The 26,547-nt window shown below is 40.3% G+C and overlaps 1 protein-coding gene across 1 annotated transcript; it reads right to left on the bottom strand.

The window, feature by feature from the left end:
- Window positions 1–367: 367 nt before the first annotated feature.
- slc9a8 (solute carrier family 9 member 8) lies at window positions 368–25,357 on the bottom strand. Its single transcript, XM_058643204.1, has 16 exons — window positions 25,021–25,357; window positions 23,776–23,960; window positions 21,305–21,385; window positions 19,667–19,725; window positions 12,307–12,390; window positions 11,735–11,836; window positions 10,330–10,364; window positions 8,990–9,133; window positions 4,804–4,948; window positions 4,554–4,659; window positions 3,930–4,046; window positions 3,760–3,842; window positions 3,557–3,668; window positions 2,939–3,159; window positions 2,545–2,691; window positions 368–2,184 (listed from the first exon to the last, which is right to left on the bottom strand). Exons 1-16 carry the CDS (start codon window positions 25,254–25,256, stop codon window positions 2,071–2,073), a joined length of 1,971 nt encoding a protein of 656 aa, XP_058499187.1. The 5' UTR covers window positions 25,257–25,357; the 3' UTR covers window positions 368–2,070.
- Window positions 25,358–26,547: the final 1,190 nt, after the last annotated feature.

Raw genomic sequence — 26,547 nt, 5'->3', positions numbered from 1 at the left:
GAATAAAAGCTCTGTGGGAAATTAAGTTTAGAGAAAGAGATTTTTTCAATAAACGTGCAATTTTTGAGCATTTGTATTTTCTTTTTCAAATATGTAATATAGAAAACTGAATTGAAATTGAACAGATGTAGTTTTTTTGAGCTATTTTCAGTTCCTGTCAGTGTAGGTCAGTGTAGGTCAGTTCCTGTCAGTGTAGGTCAGTTCCTGTCAGTGTAGGTCAGTGTATGTTAGCACAGGATCTTCTTCCTCTTTAGAGTTCTGCAGGAAACGACATGGCAGTTAAAACAAAGGAGGAAATAAGTCTTCTCTCATCAGCGCTCGTGTCGACAGTGACAGCAGTGAATAAAAGAAGCATTTAACGCACATGTGATGTCAATGTGATTTATTATAGATATTTTTCTCCTCAAGCTCATGGAGCCTGTAATAAAAAGCATTTATCCAACAAAACAGCACAGTTTAGGAATAAATAGAAAAAATATATATATTAACATTCACCAGACCACATTCCCTGTTATACCCACACATTCATTGGTGTGGAACTTCATTAGAAATCCACAGTGAAAACCACAAAGTGACAGTGTCGTGACCAAAAAACTACAAATTAACTACAAAACAAAGTGTGTGATAATTCATCATTAATAATAAAGAGTGACGTTAGTTTGTTTCACTCACTTTGACAGTTTCTCTTTGTTCACCAGTTGCTGGAGGGTTGTATTTACTCTCCATTACATACATTATGTTGTGTATGTGATGAAACATTCCACATGCAGATATCAGTGTGTGTGTGTGTGTGTGTGTGTGTGTGTGTGTGTGAGGCTCTGTGCGACTCCTCTCTGTGAAACATTCCTGTTCATGTTCTTCTCAAAAGGCTGTGGTCTGGATCACCGTGTAAACCACTCACACACACACAGGAGCTGTTGATTCACCGCTGCCTCCATCACTACATTATTGTGTTTGTAATTGTTCTCTCAGATTTACTGAAGTGACACAAAGTCACCACACGAGGCAGCAGGAGACCATCAGCTCCTGTGTCCCTGTGAGCTGAAAACACAGCATTTATCACTGGACTTTGGTGTGGGAGAGTGAGCGCTTACACATCAGTGGGAAAATGCTGAAAAAGTCAAGTGAGAGAGAACACGATACAACATATTGTAAAGTATGTAATCAGTTCATGGTGCAGTGTGTAACACAAACAGGTGAACTTTGTTTCATTTGGCCAATGAAATGTTTTTGGGACCTGCATGTTTCTACAACAGCCCATAAGGGACAAACTAGACATAAGTAACTGAAGGCTACAGAGGTTCTGAGTCAGGTGAGAGATATTCAGCTGTCACATGAGACTTTACCACTGTACCTTTAAGTCACTAAAACCTGTTTCTCACTGTGAAGTATTGTTGTTGGTGGCTCTGTGTGTCTGTCTGTCTGTTTGTTTGTGTGTGTGTGTGTTCCACACTTGCACTTGCCAACATGACCAACAGAGGCCGCCAGAGTCTCGATGTTCTCAGAGTCATGAAGGTGGTGGTTCTTGGAGCAGAGGGCACACAGTCACCTCTGACACAGACACCTGAATTATCCCTTTAAAAAGTCAAACTCCACCAAACTGTGAATGTTCCAACACAACTCAAATAAACTAGTGCAACAAAGCAACACATGACAAGAGTGATAAGGTGCTCGAGTATTGCTTCACACTTCACTACTTTCCTCTACTGAGTTCCCTTAAGAACTAAATCTTTACTCAACAAACTCCTCATAAAGTTCCTGTTCAGCAGATGGACGAACACACGTGCACACACACACACGCGCACACAGACACACACACACACACACACACACACACGCATACACGCATACACACATTCGCACACGCACGCACACGCACACACACGCACACTTCAACCTAACCTTAAAACATTTCTTCATCTTAAAATGTAGTCATTTACATTGTGGGGACTTGATTTTTGTCCCCACAAGGAAGACAAGTCCTCATAATGTGACTGTGTAAACAGTTTTAGGTCCCCACAACATAAGTAATACCCGCGCACACACACACACAGAGAGTCTGTGTTGACCTCACAGGATTTCTGCCTCGTCTTCATCATCCTCAGAGCCTGACGGTCCCTGGCGAACTTCTTCATACCACTTGTTGGTCAGGGTTTTCATCTGGATCCGGCCGTGCAGCAGGTCCTGTCAGACACACACACACACACACACACACACACACACATCACCACAGGGCTGATGAAGGAAAGACTGTGTACTGCTCGTAAGTCATTGTGTTGTACTTTTATTAATTGTCTTTATTTGTCACTAATGGATCAAAACTCGTGCTGTCAAACGATTCAAATATTTAATCACGATTAATCACATTAATGTCATAGTTCACTCACGATGAATCGCACATTTTGATCTATTCTAAATGTGTCTTATCACAATCAATCTTGACAATTCCCATTGTGTTACTTTGTTAATCTACATTAAAAAGACGTGAAATCAATGAAACATGTGATGACATGAATGAGGAGGGAGTGTTTCTCTGGGTCTCACCTCCTGTGTTAGCCTTCGAGTGAAGAAGGGGTTCAGGTACTTAGCATCGAGCCACATGAAGCCCTTCAGATCTTGTCTCTGGAAGATCTGAGCCTCGTATTCCTCCTCGGTCAGTTCTGATAGATGCTCAGCCTCGATGGTATTACCCTGGAGAGACCAGAGGAGAGGAGAGGAGAGGAAGATCAACACTTAATGACCAGTGAAGTGAGAGGGACGGGAGGAAGGAAGGACGGGAGGAAGGAAGGACGGGAGGAAGGAAGGACGGGAGGAAGAGTCAAAATGACAGGACAGTGCTGAGGGTGGAGTCACAGAGAGGGATGAAGGAGAAGTGACTGACAGCAGAAATCATTGGTGTGTGTGTGTGTGTGTGTGTGTGTGTGTTTCCATTCATTACCATTTTCTGTGTCTTGCTGAGATTGATGTCCTTCTTGCTCTTTCTTCGAGTCTGGCTCTCCTCTATGTCCATAAGGCGGATGAGAGGCATGGTCCCGCCCCCCAGGAAGAGGATGGTGAAGAGGACGATGATGATGGTGGTGGTGCCGATCAGCTGCCGCTTCTCGATGGGCTCCAGGCCCAGGTGAAGGCTCAGAGCATAGGGGATGGCTCCTCTCAAACCTGACACACAACCAACAAAGACAAATGAGACTGTGGACAGACAACAAGTCAACTGTGTCCTGTTTGGTGCTTATGTATGGAACCTGAAAGAAGGTGGAACTGCTACATGAAGCAACACTGTGGAACAATGTATGTCCACTTGAATCACAGGAAGTGATTGTGTTCAAACACTAAAGTCACAAAATAACACAACTGAGCTACTTTAACTCCTGTGTTCTGTGAGCTAATCTAATCTAATCTAATCTAATCCCTCTTTATTTTCAGTGAACTCTGGAGAAGTAAGTGGTTTCTAACTGACATGTTCCTCAGAAGTGTATGACCTCACACCACATTTCATATCCTTCTCTCTAGCTTCTCTCTGAGCCAGTACAACAAGCACACCCTGGTGTCAGCTCACCACTGAACCACATGATGAACATCATTTTGGGGTTGATCTTATGGTCTCTGAAAAAGTTCAGCAGGAAGGAGAGAGGGAAGATGTTCACTGCTCGACCCAGAAGAATGAGGACCTGCAGAGAGAAGCACGGCAGCTGTGACACGGACACACCTTCAACTTCAATGTTCAGACCACTTCCAAAGAAATATGACAAGAACACTTACTATGCACCAGATGACAAAGGAGAATTCAAAATTATGTGGGAAACTAAAGATGGAGAGGCCGAGGAAGGCAAACACACATGTTTCTGGAGAAAGAGAAGTGGGAAGATGAGGTTTTATTCCAAAAGGAAAATAAAAAGTAGTCCTGGGAGATTTAGAAGAACTTCACTGACCACACATGAAGGCGACTGTGCGCAGCGTCTGCTGCATGAGGATCTGAGTGATGGGAGACAGGTTGTGATGGGTGTAATGAGACATCACGATCCCAGCAAACAGGATAGACATGATCCCTGTGGGTGGAGACAAAACATGGGACTTCACCAACAGGGTCATATACTGTACCAAAAACCATTTCACATACTGTATGTTCAAGTGTGCGGCAATAAGCGGATGTGTCGCAATGTCAGCACTTTGTAAACACTTTAAGACGAGCAATGATGACAGAGCTAGAGTAGACTGTAACCTGTACCCTGCTACACTGACTTCAACAGAACATTCAAAGAACCAAGCAGAATTCATTTAAACTTCATTTAAATTAATTTCATTCATTCAAGTCTATACGTTTGCTCACATTAAAATGTGGCGTTCCATTACTAACAAGGCTATCTCTAAGCTTGTTTAACATATCTTCATATAAAGACCTGGAAATAAAAGCTGAAAGAAGTGTGATCTATCAAATGTTATATTTTCTTCACAGTCAAGTTGAGGCAAATAAAATTGGTTTTGAAAATGTTTTTTGGCAATAGTATTATTAAGTATTAAGTAGTGTGTGCGTGTGTGTGTGTGTGTGTACTCACCAGACAGCTGGATGCCCTCTGCCAGCCCGTACGGTAGGTATGCAAATATGATCATCATACCAAACTCCAGGGAAGGAGTCTTCCTCAGGTCAAAGTGTTTCAGAAACTGATCACAGAGTTAAGCAAATTCAATAATGCAACATGAAAGGTTCATGGACGTAGTGAAAGAGGACACGAGGGACAGATGAGAAGAGGGAGAAGAGTCTGGACAGGAATATTAAGTGCACAAACACAAATGAAGTGTGGATACAACAGCCGAGATGAGTCCAGTGAGGGTTCCCAGAGCAGCGGACCCAAAAAACATTTTCAGAAAGTAACTCAGTGCCTGCAGGAAGATCTCCCAGCCTGTCACCGTGGAGTTGGTGTCTGAACGGGAGAAGAAACCCTCAGCGGTGCTGAAACACAAGACGAGAGAAAGAATACACAAGTTGTTGTACCTGTATCTGACCCTAGAGGGCAGAAACACTCCACCACTGAGAGGACGTGGAGTCTGAAAGGCTCTTCATGGTTTTCTCTGAAGGTTTCTTGATGGCATCTTACACGTCAACATGTGTTTCCTTAATCAACTCATCTGTAGATTATTTTCCTCATTGATCAAGATAAATGTTGACCGGTGTATCTCACACATGACAATGTCTTGTTTTGTGTGAAGAACAAAATGATCCAGAAAAATTCCCTTTTAATTACTAAGAAACACTCAAACCAATTAATCGATAATAAAATGAGTCCATGATTAATTTAGTAATCGATGAATTGCAAGTAAGTGTAACATTATATCTTTGGTTTATGGACAAAGAAAAAATCCATATTTTGTGACATTGTACTGGAATGAGCTACAAGAAGCTGCGTGAGAAGGAGACAACTGATGGTGCGATAATTAGAAAATGGAAGAAACATAAAATGACTGTCAATGACAGTCATTTTAATGGGTCGTGGATGGGTCTTCCTGCACAACAATGACCGAAAACATGCAGCCAAGGCAACGAAGGAGTGGCTCAAGATGAAGCACATGAAGGTCATGGAGTGGCCGAGCCCGTCTCTGGACCTAAATCCTGTAGAAGATCTGTGAGGGAGCTGAAGCTTCAACAGCCTCCAAACCTTAAGGATTTGGAGAGGATCTGCAAAGAGGAGTGGTCCAAAATCCCTGCTGAGATGTTTGCAGACCTGGTGATTGTCTGACCTCTGTACTGCCAACAAGGAACTTAGTCATGTTTTGATAGGGGGTCAAATACTTATTTCACTCAGTGAATTGCAAAATAATTTAAATCTTTTGTTTTATGAGATTTTCTGGATTTTCTTTCTGTTAAAATAAACCTAGCATTAAAATGATAGACTGTTCATTTCTGTGTCAGTGGGTGAACTCACAAAGTGAGGGATCAAAGAATTATACCGCAGTAACACCACTATCACCAACATCATTTATTATTATTTTTTGATATTTGTTTCATTTTATACACAATTCCAGCTCCACTCCGATCACATACCCTGGTATATATGGTAAAACAGTATTTCTGATTTAGTGGTACGCAAGCTTCCTCTACATGTACCACAATTTATAGTACAAGTGTAGTATCTGACTCAGCTAATTTGTCTCGACTGTGTTAGAGATGTGTATTGAGAAGTAAACAGGAACTTCCTCATTAGAGAGTTGACTCTGTATCAACTACAATCTGGTTACAACAGAAGTCTGTATGCCAGTCCTGAACAATGCTTGTCAAAGAAGCACTGATGCTTCCTGTGTTGACCAAATGGCACCGATGTCAAAACCTGTGCACCTAAGATGGACGATCGTGAGAATGTATAGAATGAGCTGACACAACTTGTTTCCCAGGAAAACGGGGAACCGTTAAATGTGGGGTTTAAGATAAGGATGTTACAGAAACCCTTAAAAGTATGGACCTGCAGGCAGAATGGTTCACAGATTCGGCAGGAACCCATTGGTCTGATGCCTGACTTGTAACCAAATAAAAATCCCTTTTGTTCGGAGTCCTGTGACAGAGGGGTTTGTTTCTGCACCATCAGCTCATCACCTATCGTTGGTAAGAAGAAGGAAGCCTGACTAAAAACAACACATAAACCAGGCAATACGTCAGACAACTTGTCTCATTTTCATCATAAAAGTGGAGATGATGATAGATGTTGTGACTACAGGCTAACAGGAGAGCATTTTACTGGATCTCCACAGATCCAGAGACACGGTGGAGGTGAATGTCAGCCATGAAACTCAAGCAACAGATTTTGTGATTAACTCTTGATAAATCATGGACTCAGACCAGATTTACCTCGCGGTAGTCTGCACCTCAACGTTGCTAACGTTATGCTATGCTATGCCAGATTGTGTCCATTGGTTTCCCTCCAGGCTCTTGTAAACTTTCAGTGACTCTCTGGAGGAAGATGAAGGGAAGTTAATCAGGAAGTGGAAGATGTCAGGATACTGCAGGTCTGGGATAATGTCCGGCTGCTTCCAAACTCATAACAAGCATGACAGGGGAAAAATAAGGTGTCAGATATGTGTCATGTTTCGCGATATCTCCATGGATTTCAAGTGTGCAGTGAACTGAATGCATCTTAGACTTAGAATAGAATAAAATATAGAATAAAAAACTTCGTCATCTGGAGCTCTATAGGTACCTCATACAGCCCTAATTAAAAATGGCACTATCCCTTTAAGCTGTCATATTCAAATTCTATTAATAATTGACTATTATCCTGACAAACAGCTGGACAGCACATTGTAATTAATAATCCGATGTAAATGCTTCTTTACAAGCAGCCAAGTAAAGCAATTAGCTTTGAGGCTGCAATGAAAAGAATGAGCTAATCTTGTTGTGCAGCTTTCCAGGAAACTCTGTCTGAGGTGCTATCAACAAATTGCCAGTGTTGTTCAGCCTATCTATAATTCATGCATTCATTTCCTCTGTGGAGGCGTGCGGACACGATCGCTTTGCACTTTTAGCTGGTCGTGAGTAGGAGAGCTATAGCAGCAACGGGGCAATTACCGCGACAGCAGATATGATGACAGCGATGTGTGCAGACAAGGTGTTCCTGGGCCAGGGTCTCAAATATGGACAAAAAGCACAATAACAAAGAGTGATACTTTGAATAGACGGTTACATCCGTAGCTACACAACCAGTTTTATGATGGATGAACAAACCAGGAAGAAAAAATCACAATATAAATCAAATCAATATTGTTGTAACGCTTATACATAATAATGTGGATATTTTTAGGCTATATCTCGATATACAAGATACACAGTATGTGGCTATAAAGCTGCACACAGATTGTTTCTCTGAGCTCATGAAACATTTTCTTTTGAGATGATTGTGCTTCTCAAAGGAGAGTGACAATACACTGCAAATATAATAATGAAACATCTAGTGTTTATGATCTGCATTACATGCTTAAAATACACCTATTACCTTTCATTTCACATCATACCTGGTTTATTTCTGTGGCTTTGTTAAATGAAGGATATTTACGTGTTAGAAACAATGAAATTGATAAATATGGTCAAATTCTGCTATAGCACAAATAAGTATTCTGAAAATTAAAGAAGCGTTATTAAGTGACTATTTTTAAACTATAATAAACATGATGATTATAAATGCAACAGCCTTTAACCAGGAAAAGTCATCAGAGACCCTATCAGGATATAACCATATCCAAAATCTTGACTCATGTCAGGATATAGATATAGCCCTCCCCGGGGGTTTTGTCATTTAGTGACTAGACAGCTGATTTTCTGATAAGATACACAAAAAATACACAAAAATGCACAAAAAGAATACTCGCAATACACTAGCTGATATACTGTACATGCAAACGATTTTACATTAACCAATCAGAGATAATCACCACACAATCTAACTAAAGTAAACAAAATGATGCTCCTTCAGCCATTTAACTGCTATTAGAGTTACTCTCAGCCCTATGATAAGCGCCACCTCATGGAGTCCTGAAGTAGTGACACTGGTGTATCGATAGTTGTACCTCACAGGTAAGACAATGATTCATTGTTATATCAATATAAAAACAGCTGTGCATATGCTTGCTTGTTAACGCAGCCAATCACATGACAGCCTTTTAATGCAGTTAGGAGTGCAGACATGGTTAAGATGAGCTGCTGAAGTCCAAACTGACTATCACATGAGGAAGAAAGGTGATTTTGAGGAAGTGACTCTGAGTGTAACATGGTTAACAACAGACAAAGGTCCAAAAAAGAAAATATCTCCTCTGGGTCAGAGATCCGAGGAGTCTGAGCAGTCTGGTTCCAGATGATAGAAAGGCAACTGTAACTTAAACATGTGGAACCTTGAAGCAGCTGAGCTACAGCAGCAGTGTACCTAATAAAGTGGCAGCTGAATGTATATCATGCATGGGCAACTGTGCTGACTGAGCTGTGGAGGAAAAACAAGCCATGATAGAGTCTTACTTGGTCAGGACGATGGCGACAGCATCATTGAGGATGCTTTCACCGAACACCAGCATGTTGAGGACCGGGTCCACGTTGAGGGCGTTGAAAATGGCAATGGTTGCTACAGGGTCCACAGCCGAGATCAGTGAGCCGAAGGCAAAGCTGCAGCGGGACAGGAGGAAGTGCACAGTCATGTTTTCATACTTTCAAAAAGACATTTTAAAACGGGTCCTTACTTTTTTAATCCTGATAAACATGTGTGTCGGTGACACTTTGCTTGTTACATTGTCTAGGTGATGCTGTGGAGCCATTTTGCCACACACACACACAGTCTCATGACCAACATCACTTGTGCTATTATTGATGAGCTTGTAAAGGTTGAGTGATGTCATGGTAACAGAATTAAAAAACAAACACACACAACAACATATCCACCTACATAATCAATGGGATGTCATGAAGCTAATTAACACACACCAGTGACTGAGAAGGCACAGACCCGAGCAGTGCTTCTCAAAAAGTGAACATGACCTCTGCAGAAAGTTCAGCCAGAACTGGTTTTCTCTTGAATGGCCAGTAGGGGGCAGTGACTCCAAACTGAGCCTTCTTCTCCCTGTATTTCTAACACCAGTCAGCATGTTCCTTATGTTTATGTATGGTTTATGGTTTTAATCAGGAGTTTCAGGCTTTCTTCAACAGATGATAAAGTAGGGGATGGTTTATAAACCCAAATAGCACTGGTCAAACTGCAACGTTTGGCAAAAATGGTACTCGCTAAAATGACTAATGTTAAGATTGGATTATTGCAGAAGAATAGGGAGGAGTGGTATATATGTGGAGGTAATTCAGTACATTCAGCAACAACATTGTTGTTGTTGTTGTTGCTGGGACAACAACAACTATCTGTAGTAGCTACATTCGGGACTTTCCCTCCCAAAATCTAATCAGTGCTTTCTCGGCCCATGTCCTGAATTCCCCTGAATGTCATTCAAATCTTTTAAGTAATTCTCAGTAAGACTCAAAATATTTGCTTTGGTGAAGGCAATGACGCATGACACACACGCACACCCACCCACCCACACCCACCCACACACACACACACACACACACACACACACACACACACACACACACACACTGTGTACCCACAGGGATTCAAACATCTGCAAAATACTGATCCAAAGTTTTTGTGAACACATGGGCGTGGAGTGTGGACACATGTTTTTCCATGTGAGCTCTGTTCTAGTAGATAAACCCTTTTTATTTAATATGCTATGCAGAATATCCTCTGTTACTGTTATAGTATTATTGTTATTGACTGTTGTTATTGACAGGGATGTAAGAAAACCAACACTCACCTGTCGGTCATGGACATCTTATAGATCACATCTGCCTGAGAGGGAAACAGACATGAGGTCAAGTACAGCTCTACATGTGAGTAGAGTCCAAACATGTGTGACACAGAAACTACCACTTTAAACAATGAAGAAAGAATTCATGCCAAACAGAGAGAGACAAGCAACCAACATCCAAATAATATATAATAACCATGTTTTAGGTTTAAAGTTTAAATTTGCATTTAAACTATTATTACGCGCATGTATGGTTGCGGTAGGAAGATATATAGTATCTTTCTCTGCAGATACTATATATCTCCTTATATTTGGGACACATTCGTGAAGGAACAATGTGATTTTCGGGTAAAGTTGAGCGCACACAGACGGGAGAGATTGAGAGCGGTCTGCAGAGTTTGTGAGAGGGTTATTATTGCACGTTAAAATGAATAATTGCAAACATGCAAATACATGTATCGAGTACAGAATATATTTCTGTTTGCTCAAATGAAATGATGTTTTGCTCGCGTATAATTCCTCTTCAAAATATATTTTTCTGTGCTCAAAATCTCACATTGGCCCAAATATAAGGCCATAGATATATAGTGGCCACTGCTGCAGTAAGAGACAAGTAACTGCACCATGAGCTCTCTCATAAACACAAAGTCTCGTGTTCTCATCCACAATAATGAAATAATGTAAATGTAAATAATGTAGAGAGTCACACTCAATCCCAATCAAGTTGACAGACTACTGGATGTAACATTATTACACTTTCATCTCACTCTACTGTGTGTCAATAATACTCTACTGCCAACAGCACTGTTAATAATGTAACAATTATGAACATTTTTCATGTAAAGAGAACTGTGACATGAGTGGAGGTGTGGGCGGCGGCGTGTGCTCACGGGGGTGGGTGGGGGTTTTCTGATTGTCTGTTTGTTTCACTTTGTTGAAAACAAACCTTAAGAAGATCATCCAGTGCCAGAGAAGTGACGACACTATGTAACGCCCGTAAACCTTCAGCAGCCACAGTTAAAAACCCACAGCTAATTATGTCAATAAGTGTTAAGTAACAGTTGATATGGGTTATACTGCTGACTAATTGATTCATTTCATTCATTCATTCATTAAAGCGTCCACACACACACACACAGTGACAGTACATAAATAACTAATCATATCCTCATACAGTAGGTTAAATGAGGCCACTTCCTATTATCCATAGTTATGTTAAGAAAGTAGACTCTCTCTGCTGGAGGAAAAAGTACCCAAAAAACAACAAAAAACAGTATTGATGGAGATGTAGAGCAATTCAACTAATTCCTTCCAAACCCCCATATTTAAAAACAATAATATTTCATCAAAACAAATAAGTATACATTGTTTTATTTTCTGAGTTGTTCATAGAAGCTAATAAAGTCCTCACCTGGCCAAGGAAATAGATGCCTCCTCCAACGATGAAGGCTGAGATGGCTGTGCCAATCACAGCGAAGAGCGTAATGGAACCAATGTTCTGGAAGAAGTTCCCCTGATTGTACATGAACACAACTTCATCACTACAACATGACATAGAAGGCACATGCTGTTGCATAACATGGAGGCAGCATTAAAATGAAAACAAGAACAACGTCATGCTGTGAGTTACCAGGCAGCATCTGCACATTCATTTGTGATTATATGTCAGCACTGCAGAGCACAATCACAATCAAATCACAATACAGCTCAAACAACACCAGGAATGTGTATAAAAAAAGAAGAAAGAAGAAATGATTTACAAAAGAGAAAAATTACAATATTCTGTGCAGTGTGTAAATTGTGTCAAAGGAGAAAAGAAAAGACATTTAAAGTGTAAATTAATTCAGGCATTATTTTTGTTGTGTGTTTGCTGGTTTGTACTGAGACTGGAACAATTCATTCATTAACTGATTAGTGATGAACTGATTAACAGTTTATGGATGGCTTAATAGAGACAATAATCAACAGATTCCTCAGTAATACCTTATGTAAAGAATATCCAGACTCAAAGATGATGGGTGGCAGCAGCAGAAGGAAGAACATGTTGGGCCGGAACATTTCCTCCTCCTTTAGACAAAAAAGATAGAATGAGTGCTTCACATGCGTATTAGAGCACCTGTGTTCTTATATATTATTTACATAAAGCAAACCTAAAATGTTATTGTTATTTATATTATGGCAAATAACAAACTGAATTCACCTTTTTATACCTACATTTGAGCCAGCTCACTGGGCTTTCTTTTGGCCAGGCAGTGTATGATGATATCTAAATTCTAAGACAGTTTCTTGTCTTCTTGTATATATATATATATATATATATATATCATGCTTTGCTGAGGAGACAGCACGTTATTCCATCAGACGGGCAGATGACAGGAGATTGGTGAGGACAGGCTGCTGCCTGAGGTGTTTTGCTGTGACAGCGTGCATGTTCTGAGCTTGAGAAACATGCTACTGAGAGGAGATGAAGGGTATATGTGTGTATTAACTGCCACTAGATGTTGCAAGAGTGCTACAATTTCAGTTGTAGCTAAAGTTCTAGAGCTGCAACTATGATTCAGTTGTACTGCTTTCTTTATTATCTCATTGGCTGGCGGCCATTTTCAGTGCAGAACTGTCAAGTGTTCTACAGCATTTTGAATGACTGTCCAAGACCCAGTGTGTTCTACGACTACGTAAACACCCAAACTACCAAAAGAAAGGTTAGACTTTCATCAGACATCACCGGCAGTGAACAGTTGTATTTGAATTGACGTCTGTCGACGTCATTGACAGCCAGAGTTATTTGGTGCAAATAAACCAGAAAATATTCACATTTAAGAAGCATAGAAATTAGAAAGCTTGTTTTCATTTTGTAAAAAATCTCTCAAACCGTATGATGGATCAGTTGACCATTAATTGAGTCATCGATTAATAATCGCGTAAACAAAGAATCATTGCAGCCCTAACAACTGTAATGGCGTATTCAAATACATGGAGTTGGTAACAGCTTCCACACTTCTTGGAAGACTTTCCTTAAGATTGTTTCAAGAAGTGTTTCTATGGGAATTTGTGCCCATTCATTCTGAGGTCAGGCACTGATGTTGGCCAAGACCTGGTTTACAATCTCTGCTGCAGTCCATCCTAAAGCTGCTGGGTTAGGGTTAGGGTTGAGGTCAGGTCAAGTTCTTCCACACCAAACCTGTCTGGGGCACAGTCATGTTGGAACAGGAGAGGCTCTTCCTCTACATCTGTTGGAAGCATAGCATGCTGAAGTTGATATAAGGGGCGTAGCCCAACGCCTGATGGAAACAATTGAACTCAATACTTAACAGGTGTGGCAAAATACCTTCAACCATTTTGTGTATGTTTGTGCAAATCCTGGCTGCTATTGTACAGTTCAGCCATCGACCACCATATTTTTTTAATCATTTTGAACAGTTCTTATAAAGCGGTCACTGGTGTATCAGCTAAAAAGAAGATTTTAACCTTATTAACTAATATCAGTACTGTACAATGATCACATCCTTCTTTAACAGTGCTACAGTTATGACTATTTATAGTTATTTTGAATGGTGCATTGTGGGAGAAGTCATAAAATGAACATGATTTTTCATCAGTGATTCAGGAGTCATGTTAAATTTAAATGTTTGTATAATGTATATATACTATATGGACACAAATATTTGGCCACACTGGTTAAGTACTGAATTCAGGTGTTCCAATCAGGCTTTGGGCTAGGCCCCTAAGCTCTTCATTAAAAATGTTCCTTGAATAAAATAAAAAAAAGTATGTTAATGTCATGTATAACGATAATACTACATAAATATACACTGTTGTTGTAAAGAATGTTCAGGTGCTACAGGATTCTGGAGATTTTACCTCTGCAAAAATGTGTCTTCATAGAAAACAACCTATTCTCACGTGTCTGAGCACAAAAGACTTCACTATCGCTCTCAGAAACATCTCGACCACAGGAGAAGAGAACTTACAGAACGGCCTGTAGAATGTAAAAGACTATGTTCCGCTTTACTTTGTCTCATTATACTTTCAAAAAGGAAAGGAATGGCCAGCTTAACCATTCCTGCTAATGTTCAATCTCAGCAGGACTTTGTACTCTTCAGGTGAGGTGAAGGGTCAGGAATGAAGAAAGACCTGAGATTGAAGAAGGTGCATCTCAGACATGCACAGCTGGACTACAGCTGCAAACCTTTTTACTGTCACACACAAACCTCTTTTTATATCTTAGTGAGGACACATCATAGACGTAAGGCATTCCCTTGATCCTTAGCCTAACCTTAACATGACAACTAAGTGCCTAACCCTAACCTAAAACCAGGTCTTAACCCTGAAAAAGCCCTTTAAAGTTGACAAAATGTCCTCACAAGGCCTGAACACATCAGTAATAATATAATTATTATATGAATAATTATAATTATTTGCTCCCTTTACGGGTTTCCCCGCACGTCACTTCCGTGGAGCAGACACCATAGCGCTTCACGAGTGGATGCTGCGGTGTGTTCAAGGTCGAATGCTGAAGTGGGACATGTCCATCTTAACAGTGTCGTGTACAACTGCACAATCTGGGCTTCTTTACACTCCTCAAGTGTTGTCTAAAATAACTTTTTAAATGGAACTTTGTGAGTTACTTTGGTTTGTTTAGTGTCAGTCACGTGAATATGGTGCATGGAAGGTGCTTTGCCTTTGCTGTGCCTCTCCCCACTGAGGCCAAACTCCCCACGGTAGATCAGGGCCAACATTCTGAACCTGAAAAAACCTGGATTTAATAAGTGTTGGCTTCTTCCTACTCCTTTTCAGACATGTTTTATTATTTTACTTTCTTTCTTCACTTTCTTTTTTCTGTTTGTTTTTCACAATTTTGTGTTTTATTTAAAGTGTATTATATTCACATGTTGGAAATAAAGCCTTTATTCATTCATTGACTTCATCATATTATTTGGACTTGTCAGATGGCTGTTGAGATGCTTGCATGAACCTGAATAATACTTGTTTACCGTTTATCAAAGGTCAGATTGTGTGTGTTATGTGATCTTTAGATTTATGGTCGAGTCCGACCTCCATAGATGAATAACACATTCTTTTTGCATGTGTCTATATGTTTGTTGGTGTGGAGGTTGTTATGATATGTATATAATGACATGTCTGTTGAATAAAGTGATAAAACTAGTTTCAGGGCACATCATCAGCCATGAACACCAGGATATTTGAAGGTTTCCCCCCAGTGTCAGGGAGAAAGACGTTCTGGGAGTTATCACATTCACCTGCCAACTGGGTGTGGTTTGAAAACAGAGTTTCTGTTGCTGTTGGGATTTAAATGTAACCTGTAAAAAAACTGCACTTTTTTTAAAGGTTTCATTTGCAAAAGGAGAAGCAGATAAAATGACATGGTTGCCTCTGGCTGTTACTCAGAGCGTCCTGTTCTTCAGGGATTTCTCAAATACAAATAGGTCAGCCATAATGGATCTACATCACGGCCTAGGTCTCCACTAACATCTCCCCCCTGACAGTTTTAGTGAGTCTGTACAGCAATAATAATAGATCATGAAGCCACTGTGTGTATGGACAAGTGAGGCGACGTATATAAGATCCACAGGACAGGGATGAACAGTGGGAATGGGCTTGTCGGGGGTTCTCTGGTTACCAGTGCAGAGGAATCAGCTACACCCAGAGGCCCCCTGGCTGACAGACAATAAGCCCCTGTGTGCATGAAACACTGACACAACCTGTCCTGTCTTCCTGCCCCCCCCACTCACTCTACATATCCCTCTGTATACCTCTGTAGTTCATTTGTTGTTTCACTCAATGGCAGTGAACAAGGAATGTTAATTAGAGGCTGCGATCCAGGGTAAAAACACATCAAGCAAAGAATAATGACTGTCACTATGGATGTAGGTGCTGAGAGAAGATGGAGAGATTAGATATGTGATGGACACTGAGCAGGAAATGAATGACTGCAGCAGAGGCAGCAAAGGAAAAAGCCAACTGCAGCATGGGGAGGACAGACTGCACATGAACTGGGTTGCTGGGCTGGGCTGAGGTTGTGTGGGAGGGGTTGTTGGATGAGTGCGGAGGTTACGGGGGAATTTGCTGCGGTGCAAATTGCATCACGAACCAATCATAAGAACAGCATGTTTTCAATGAAGCAACACTTTTGCATGTGTGTGAGACGGATGTGTAATGTATAGAATGAGTGCTGCATGAATGTGTGCAATGCAGTTTTCTGAGCTTGTAAAGACCAAATCAGTCATACACAGTCGTTCTGATCATGTCCAACAGGAACTATTGGCCTTTCCATTATACAGTTCTAGCACTACTAGGCTCTACTCAGCTCAGATCCACTTGGTTTGGTATCATTTTGGTATCACGTCATTTTCCATCGCTTCATAGAACCTCCTCAACGTGGGCAGGGTCATCATCAGTGTTGTTTTCGATGACAAAATTATTTCGTTGACGCCCCTTTTTTCATGACGATAACGAGACGGTGACGAGATGAACAGTAGAGCTGCAACTAACGATTATTTTCTCGATTAATCGTTTGGTCCATAAAATATCAGAAAACCTTAAAAAATGTTGATCGGTGTTCATCAAAGCTGGAAATGATGATGTTCTTGGACGTCTTGTTTTGTCCACAAAACAAGACGATTCACTTTTAATGATTATTTTGTTATCCAGAGCAAAGAAATGAAGAAAATACTCACATTTAAGAAGCTTTAACAATTGGAAATCTTGTTTTAATCATGAAAAAAGCTTTGAAGCGATTAATTGATTATCAAAATAGTTGTTGATTAATTTAGTATTCATCGATTCATTGTTACAGCTCTAATGAAGATGATCTTTGAAGACGAAAACGTGACGAGATGTGTGTGAGTTTTTGTCGACGAGACGAGAATGGACGTGAAGGTTAGTGTGTGGTTTGTCAGACGTTCAAAATATTGTGCGCGTAATCTGTCAATTAAAACCTAAAAATCCCTTGGTCCGTGTTGTAAGACGGGTCAGGTGGGTTGCAACACTGCCACCGACCCCTGGCGCCTGATTTACATGGGCCGCTCCTCGCCCTGGTGACGCGACGCAGTTGTGGCGCACTGAGGAAAGCCACCGACAACCCCCGGTGAGGAGGGCAGCCGGTGGGCAGGAGAAGCCGCAGCGAGTGCACATGTCCGCAGCTCCGGGAAGCGGCAAGTCTGGGTGGGGCGGTCTCTGTAAACCACCTACGCCCCGAGCCTTCCCACTCCGACTTGTTTCGTCGTGGCATGAAATATGTTGTTTATTGACCTAAATTAATTTGTTAAAAAATTATACTTTTTTCTTTTTTTTTTAAACTAAAACTGGTCTAAAACTATCACATATAGAAATGACTAAAATTGGACTAAAACTAATAAGCATTTTAGTCCAAAAGACTAAGACTAAATCTAGAATGGCTGCCAAGAACAACACTGGTCGTCATACTGTGTGAAACTGCTGTGATGACTTCACGCGACACAAACTCGCGCAAAGCACGTGTTTTCGGTGTAACTGAATCATTACAATGAGTTGTTTATTGAATGGTTCAGCACTTCCTGCATGACTGGAGACTGAGTCGCGTTATGACATCACTGACAGTGCACAGGTTTAACTAATAATAATACAGATGGCTGGATTCCATTTAGCTGGTTGTACTGTCACACTATCATCAGCCACATCTGGTGTTCAGACCACAGTCTGACTGACAGTAAATGAAAACACTTAATGAGCTGTATCACATGCTTAAAATACAGTTATTACTTTTCCTTTCAGGTAATAACTGGTTTATTTCTTTGGCTGTTAACGTTAAATGAAGGATAATTAAGTTTGTATGAAGTTGCCCATTAATATGGTCAAATTCTGCACACAAACACAAATATTTAGGCTTAACATTAAAGTATTATTATACTCCTGTTTTGGAATCAATATATAATATTGAGTTTCTAACATTTGGTGTTATTCAATACAACAGCAAAATCTAAGACCATATCTTGTCTAAAGACATGATGTAGATAAAATATCTTGCATTGACTCTTTGATAAAGCCAATTGTTCGACCTGCCCTCTAAAAAAATATAATCCATTCAGCCTTTCACATTTTAAGCGTTAAATCTTCTCGTCAGGGACTTGGTGCTGTGTGGAGCCTCAGCTGCAGCTTTCGCACCATGATACAATGTCAGACTTTGACAGACTCTGAGCGAACCTTCAATTAATTAAATAAATAATGTAATGCACATGTTACCCACTGATATTTCCATTTGTCATGAAAACTGCACACTATGCCAACTGAATACTGAAAAATACTGGGCACAAGCTCACACAACAACGACACAGAGAAAGCCTGCAGAGCCCGTAATAGTTTATAGTATTTAGTATCAGACCTCCCAAAGCAAGATTAAAGAGAACATTGTCTGATAATAACTTAAATGAATTAAATTTGGTTGCAAACTGGAGTTTTTTGGAATAGTGTCATGAAGACTCAGTGTCATAATAAAACTGCTGCATTTGTGACATGGGATGCTTTTGCAGCCTTCAAATCTCTTTAATGTCATGTTAGTTTCACACTGAGATAGTGAACAGCTGTTGGATTCAGGTCTGAAATGACAAGTCTTGAAATGTTCCACCCCCCCACTGATAAAGCCCTCTGCTGCAGTTGTATTGTTTTCCTGGTGACTTTTCTCCTGATTAGATTATCAAAATGAAATGTTTCTGAATGAATTATGTTGCTACCATAGTGATTTATGATCAATAAAGTTTAACGAGTCCATTTCAGAGGCAGCCATACGAGACCACGGCACCATGTCAACCTCCACAGTGACTCACAGATGACCTTGCTCTGGATTGTGAGCAGATCTTCCCGTCACACACTTATGTAATTGCCATTATTTTGACAGGAAATGCGTTTGCGATATGATTCGTGATATGAGAGGGAATGATTATTGATAATTGTTACATCATTATTCTTATTTTCATTAAAAAAAACACATTTCAATGGATTAATGTGTGATATGTGTGCAGATGTTCTCTTCAGTCTGTAGACTAACATATGTAATAATAATTACAAAATGATATTTTGACACACATTATGGCTTGAAGAAATATTGGATTTCGATAAAATGTTGATTAATTGTTCAGCCCTACTCTTATCTTTTATTCATCTTTCATTTTTTAAACTGGAATTTTACTTAAAAACAAAAAACGACTGGTCTTGCCAGTAGTTTTTAAGAGTGCTGTTAGTGTGCATCTGTGACAAAGCACCATGAATTGCATTTGTTAGTTAATTGCTAAAGAAAAATCTAGCCAGTGGAGAGTAGATAAAAAGAAAAGAAGGTCAAAAACTTTACCTTCCAGTTGGCCAGTTCCTGAAACTCAATGAGCTTGATGAAGCCTCCCATTAGTATCCCTAGAATGGGTAAAAACAACAATAAACAACAATAAATGACAGACAATGAAAAACAAACACTATAACAAATGTTTAAAATATTCTCAATTTCAATCAATTCAAAACACTGATAACGGACCAACCAAATAAAAGTATAAAGTGCTGTGTGAGTACACACAAAAATCACAACATACATTATCTCAAGGCACCGTAGATAGAAAGACAGAAACCTTTACAATACTACAGAGGGAAGAGAAACCCAACAGTTCACAAGCATCAGTGGAGAGAAAAACTGCCTTTTAATAGAAGAACAAATCTCTGACAGAACCAGACTCAGAGATGTGCTGCATCTGCCAAGACTGGTTGGGGTGAAAGGACAAAATGGGGGACAGAGGAGAGGAGGGGGAGAGAAGTATTGTTTTTGGTGGCTCTCTGTGTGTGTGTCTGCTTGTTTGTGTTTCCACACTTGGCAGTTTGACCAGCAGAGGCCGCCAGAGGCTCGTTGTGTGAATGGGGTGAAGTGTGCCATCTCTGATTGCCTTGTTTTTAATGCTTTTCCTTGCAGCTGTGGTAAATTCATATTCATTTATACATGCTCCAAATGTCACGCATACACACGGCCCAGTTTATAGTATTTACTTCATCATTGTGCCATCAAATATGCAATCTATAGAGCAAATAAGCTATTTTTGTGAAAAGACATAGAGTCAGTATTTCAAGCACTTTTCAAACCTTGAAAACACAACATTTTCAAGGATTTCAAGCACCTGTACAAAACCTGTATTGCTTGACTCTGAGTAAGTCCTCTTGGGCACTCAGCTCCCGTGTTGCACAGCTGATTGTCGACTAAAAGAGCAAGATAAACACAGGGATGTGTAAAAAAAGAGGGGCAAGAAGAACGAGATAAGACGTGGTTCAAGAATCAAAGTACTGAGAATGACCCAGATATAAATGTGGCGGGATGGACCAGTGCAGGGAGGACAGTGACAATGACTGAAGGAGAAAGGGGAAGTGATGAGGAAGGAAAAGTAGCCCTTCCTGATGTGTAAGCAGAGGACACAGAACATGTGAGAGGAAAGACAGACCTTCAGGGTCAAGACAGATGTGTCACTGAGTTCATCTGTGTCTAACTGCACACAAACATACAGAGATGTAGAGGAAGTGGAACCTACCAAAAATGACCTTACATTAAAAAAAAAAAAACGTGCTTCCTAAATCTATTAAGAGTATGTTTTTTTCTACCCAGTGCTCAAAGTTCTAGGAGTAACTCCACCGTGGAGTTAATCATCTTGAGCAGCGGTCAGTAGCACACATCTGGATTCTCACATCTTAGCTTTCTTTATACACACAGCCGTTGTAGTTGTACATTTATTTTGGGTAAGTCATTTCAGACAGGAGGCAGAAAAAATAGGTCTTGTGATGAAGAGGTTATTAAAGACCAGCTAACTTCCTCTCCCTCTTCCCTCTCTCTACATGATACAGAAACAGACACACCCACAAACAATGACAACACACACACACACACACGTGTACACCTGTGTGTCTTTACACACACTTGTGGGTGAATAGGGCTCAGACGTGTCATGTAAGACTCACTCACCGAGAGACACCACGGCCACACTCTCTGGGAGGACATGGAGCTTGAACTTGATAAGCAGGTGTACCAATACGATGCAGATACCTGGAGGGAGCAAAAAGCAAAAACAACTGAGGAAACGCATCCACGTCGAGACCACCGTGACACAGGGACTCAGATCAGCCCAGGACCTTCATTAACCACCAGTGAAATCACAGCAAGTTAGCTTATGACAGAACCATGGACAGTCATGTTTTAATTAGGGATGAGCCGATGCAATAATTGGTACTGGGATCAGTCTGATACTGGACAAAACCTCTCTATCCTCATTTCCTGACTGTAAAAATTCAACAGCATGCTTTTATTTATTGGGAGAGGAATATTTGTCAGACAGTTTGAGACTTGAGACACAGATGTAGTCAGGTGTAAAATGACTGATGTTTTAAGTGTATACAAACAAAGAACGTCCGCTTGTTCGCACAACGGTTCACTTGACAGGCTTCAAACTTGGCATTGTTTGCATTTATAAAAGAGCGTCACAACACACAATGAACAGGTTTCAGCTCATGAAAGCAGCAGAATTCACTTGTGAAACTTTGCTTCTTTGTGTTTTCAGACAGTGGACATAGTCTGCGGGTTTGTGAAGTGAAGCGTACGTAGTGGGATGGAACTCTCAGCTGGTCACTCCACTGGAAAGTGGAAAATGATCTGACTAATCACTTGATTTATAGCGTTTCTGAGGAGCTAATCTTATTCATTTCTAATTTCAGCTCTAGTTTCTCAACTATGAAGCTGTTATCAACACATTTGTGCTATTTCAAAGACAACTGTGTAACAAATATCCTATTCTAAAAATAAACACCCCACAACATGACTCACAACATTTTATATTTGTATCTGTCCAATATCTGATCCAGTGATTTTGACCAGTATCAGACCTCTGTAGCATCCCTAGTGGGCACCAGTGTGATTGACAGCTGGTATCTTCTGTGAAATGGTATCGCGGCGTCAGTCAAATCACGAAACGTGTTGAGTTTGTTCTTCCAGATGTTTATATACGGTCTATGGCAGGGGTGTTTTTTTTAACAAGTTACATACAAATGCACTGTTCTATAATCATTTTATTTCCCTTGTCACAATGATCATCTTTAAAAGGCAACGTAACCAAACTAAGCCACGCACGAGTGAACAGATGAAAAAATGCTGCCTTTCTTTCACATCTGGAGTCAGATATCATAATAAGAGGTGAATGCATTGCAGTAAAAGACTCTGATTTCAAAGCACAACTCCTTACCAGCTGAGCTGAATAATACGTTACATATGCTAATACGCTGCGGGCCAGACAAAATCTGACCGATGGCCGTAATTGGTGCGCGGGCCGGACTTTGGACACGCCTGGTTTACAGTCTCACTTTTCTAGTGCAATGTTGCAGTTGCCTTCACCTGTCTTTGACATTAAACACATCACTTCCTGATTGCAGTGCGGGAATGTCACCTGCCAACATAACATTGTGTGAACTCACTTGACAATAGTTTGAATGTAACAGACACATGATCTTTTTGTTTTTTGTTATTTGCGGCATTGTCCACACACTCTGGTCAAAATTCCTCAGCTCCCCTCTGATCACACACTCTGGTATATACAGTAAACCAGTGTTTCTGATTGTCCTCCAAGTACCACCAGAGGAGGTTCGCATACCACAGTTTGAGAATCATGGCCCGAAAAGCATAGCTAGTCTTCCTGGGGTATCACTTTAAAAATGTACATTAAATACGTATAACGTCATTTTGAACCGTTAAAAACAACACAGAGGAAAATACTGAGAACCATAAAAACTGCTGAAATCATGCAATAATAGTGGGAATTTATATTAAGATAATATGGAAATAAATGAGCTAAATCAAAATGACAAGGCAAATGTTTCCTTTGAGTCAATTCTTGTGAAGGGAAAAGTAAAATGCATAGTGCTGATTTACAGGATTTACAGGAAGTCGTATTTTGGATTATTCTATGTGGTTTCTGGACTGATTTCTGAGGAAGTCGTTTTATTGCTAAGCTCAACCGATTTCAGTGAAACCACACGCGATGTGTTTTTAGCCTGGAAAACTGGCCATGACTGTCTGTTTGTGGTGCTGCAGGAAAACCAATCACAAGTTTATCTGGGTGATATTTTGTAACCTTATACATTTTTAATGCCACTTCCTTCATCTAAAGCCTCAAAGTGGTGAGCATTTGACTCAAACTGTGGTGACCTAACATGCATAATGGGCACTTTGAGTGCCTGAGGAAGCATTACATGACCTCTCACATATTAGTGTGTAACCACATAGCCTCCGTTATCTGCATCCTGATTCATCCATACTTCCACTTCCACATTCTGGAGTGGCTGGTGTGCATTTGTTTTTTTTAGATGACTTTTGTCATTAACTGCAGTCACTGAAATGGACTGAAGCAGTAGATACTTAGCAATGCAATAAGCCGAGATGCTACCTACCAATGACCAACAGGCTGAAGAATATCGTCAGCCCGTTGGACTGCTCCTCCTCTTGAGCCTTGACCCCCGTCTGCAAGGGCAGAATGGGCTTGAGGGTCGGTGGCGCTGTGGTCGGAGGCTTGACAATGGTTGAGGCAGAGGAGAGGAGAGTCTCATTGTTGTAGTTATCTGTGTCATTGGACTTGCTGCAAACAGACAGTCACAAATAAAAGCATGATGTTGTGAGGCACTCAGTCAACTAAGGTATATACATATAAACATGCATACACTACCAGTCAAAAGTGTGGACACACCTTCTCATTTAACAGTTTTCATGACTATTTTAATTGTAGATTCTCACTGAAGGCATCAGCCCTATGAATGGACACATATAGAATTATGTAGTAAACAAAAAAGTGTGAAATAGTTCAAAACATGTTTTAGATTTTAGATTCTTCGAAATAGCCACCCTTCGCTTTGATTCCTGCTTTGCACACTCTCAGCCTTCTCTCGACGAGCTTTACTGAGACGATTCATTCCTGCCATAATATGAATTCTAACAGCTGTCAGCTGTGTACTAACCTGATTTCTGCACAACATAACTGATGGTCCCAACCCCATTAAGAAGGCAAGACATTCCACAAATGAACCCTGACAAGGCCGTGAAGTGAGAACCATTTCAGGTATTTATACATTATGAAGCTCAATGAGAGAAGGCCGAGGGTTTGCAGAGCTGTCAACAAAGCAAAGGGAGGAATCGAAAATATAAAACATGTTTGGACTTATTTCACACTTCATTAATAGTTTTGATGCTTTCAGTATATATTAGGGGTGTCAAAGTCAAATGTTAATTCTCACATGTATGTATACATATGCATATACATATGTATATTAGGGCATAATATTTTTCCCATGTGGATCAGCCGTACAATCAGTGTCTGTCTTCCTTAAATATTTCTTCCCAGTTACTATACAATACTATACAATATGGATTTTCAATAATATATTCATTTTTTAGGGATAGAAGGAATAAGTAAAGAATGTAATTGCACCGATTACACCTTTATTACATTATGTACTGACCTGTTTCTCACGGTACTATATATATATATATATATATATATATATATATATATATATATCATTTATTCATACAACCTCAAAATGAAAACAGCTGTTGGGCTGCTGTACACCGGGAACCCTTAGAATGACGCTACCACACTGGGCTACATGCTACAGAGATGGGTGTATGTCGTGAGACCTGACCTGAGAGACTGTCCGTCCACCTGCGAAGTGTTTGAATCGACTCCATCGTCTTCATCGTGCTTTACTTGTATTTGCTGCTTCTCCACAGGGACTTGTTTCACTCGCTCTCCCCCGTCGTCATCATTCTCACGCGGCTCCAGCGACTTGTCTCTCTCGGCTCGCTGTGGTTCGCAGGGGTTTAACAACAGGAAGACGGTCAGCAACAAAACCTCCCGTCCGACGGCTGCCATTGTCATAACCAGCCGTTTATCAAGTGGAAACACACGGTTCTGCGATACAATAACACGGTTTCATGTCGGACATGGACGTGGATCTGTTGACATTTCGGACTCTACTTCCGGGTGAAACGTCAGCAGGAAGTCCGTTTTGTTCGAAAGACAAATGTCTTTATTAAAATAACTGAAAGATAGAAACAGACGCAGAATGTTGCAGATAATGTCTTCAGTTAATTCGCCTTTTCAATAAACTCGGATGAGAGTTCACTTTGGACGATTTTTAAAATAAAGTGTCACTGTTTAAAATCCTTGTTGTACTCAATTACCCATCAGCCACTGGGGCGTAGAGTCAACCGTTGATGGATATTGTAGTTCTATGTCAGTACCACGGATGTACGCGGTCAATGTAAATGACAGCATATTAAAAGCACCTGTTACCTTATAATAACAATATTGTACAACTATAAACGAATCTCTGTGGCTGTGTACAGAAAGTGTGGTAAATCAAACTTGAATTACTGTGGCATTTTTACATACACATCAAAATAAAAGTTCACCACGTTCAAAATCTTGGGCTTACAGTAAGTTTGTATGGTGATAATCCAGGGCATGTGAGGTCACTTGTGGCATGTGAGTTTCTGAGTTGGAAATATAGGGTCTGACTCCAATGCAAACACAATGTCTACTAAAACAATATAAACTTTCCCAACATTTATTTATTTGCTAAAGTTTCCCCTTAATGACCCTTAACTGGAAGGAGACGGCTTATGGTGCTTTTCCACTATAGTTCTTGCACAACTCGGCTCAGCTGGAGTCTACTTGGTTTGGTATCAGGTGTTTTCCATCACTATAGTCCCTTCTCAGTGTGGACAAGGTCGTCACCGTGGCTGCATGAATCTGCCATGACGTCTTTTTTTATGATGAGCAAACCTAAGTTATTTTCGATGTACTGAATCATTCGAATCAGCGAGTTAAAAAGCTTAGTTCAGTACTTCCTGCTTGGCCAGCAGTCTGTTGACGTCACATTTTAGTTTCAGATCATTCCAGAATAAAACAAATACATTACAATGGCATATTAGTTGCATTTGGCATGACAAAAAAGAGAGAAGAATAAAGATTCTGGCTGGTTTTTGACTTTTTAGTTCAGCTTTGTAGAGTAATTTATCTGCTTTATGCTTTTCTTGCTTCACAGGAGAGAACTGTGTTGCTCTGGATGTTGAATGGTCACCAAGAAGCTAAAGAACATTTTTTACACAACTCTGCACCAAATATATCCCAAATTACTTTCTTAGCAATAAGACATTTAACAACA

Source organism: Solea solea, chromosome 11 (assembly GCF_958295425.1).
Source record: "Solea solea chromosome 11, fSolSol10.1, whole genome shotgun sequence".
In the NCBI taxonomy this organism is placed as follows: Eukaryota; Metazoa; Chordata; class Actinopteri; order Pleuronectiformes; family Soleidae; genus Solea; species Solea solea.
This window is presented reverse-complemented; position numbering and strand designations above follow the sequence as displayed.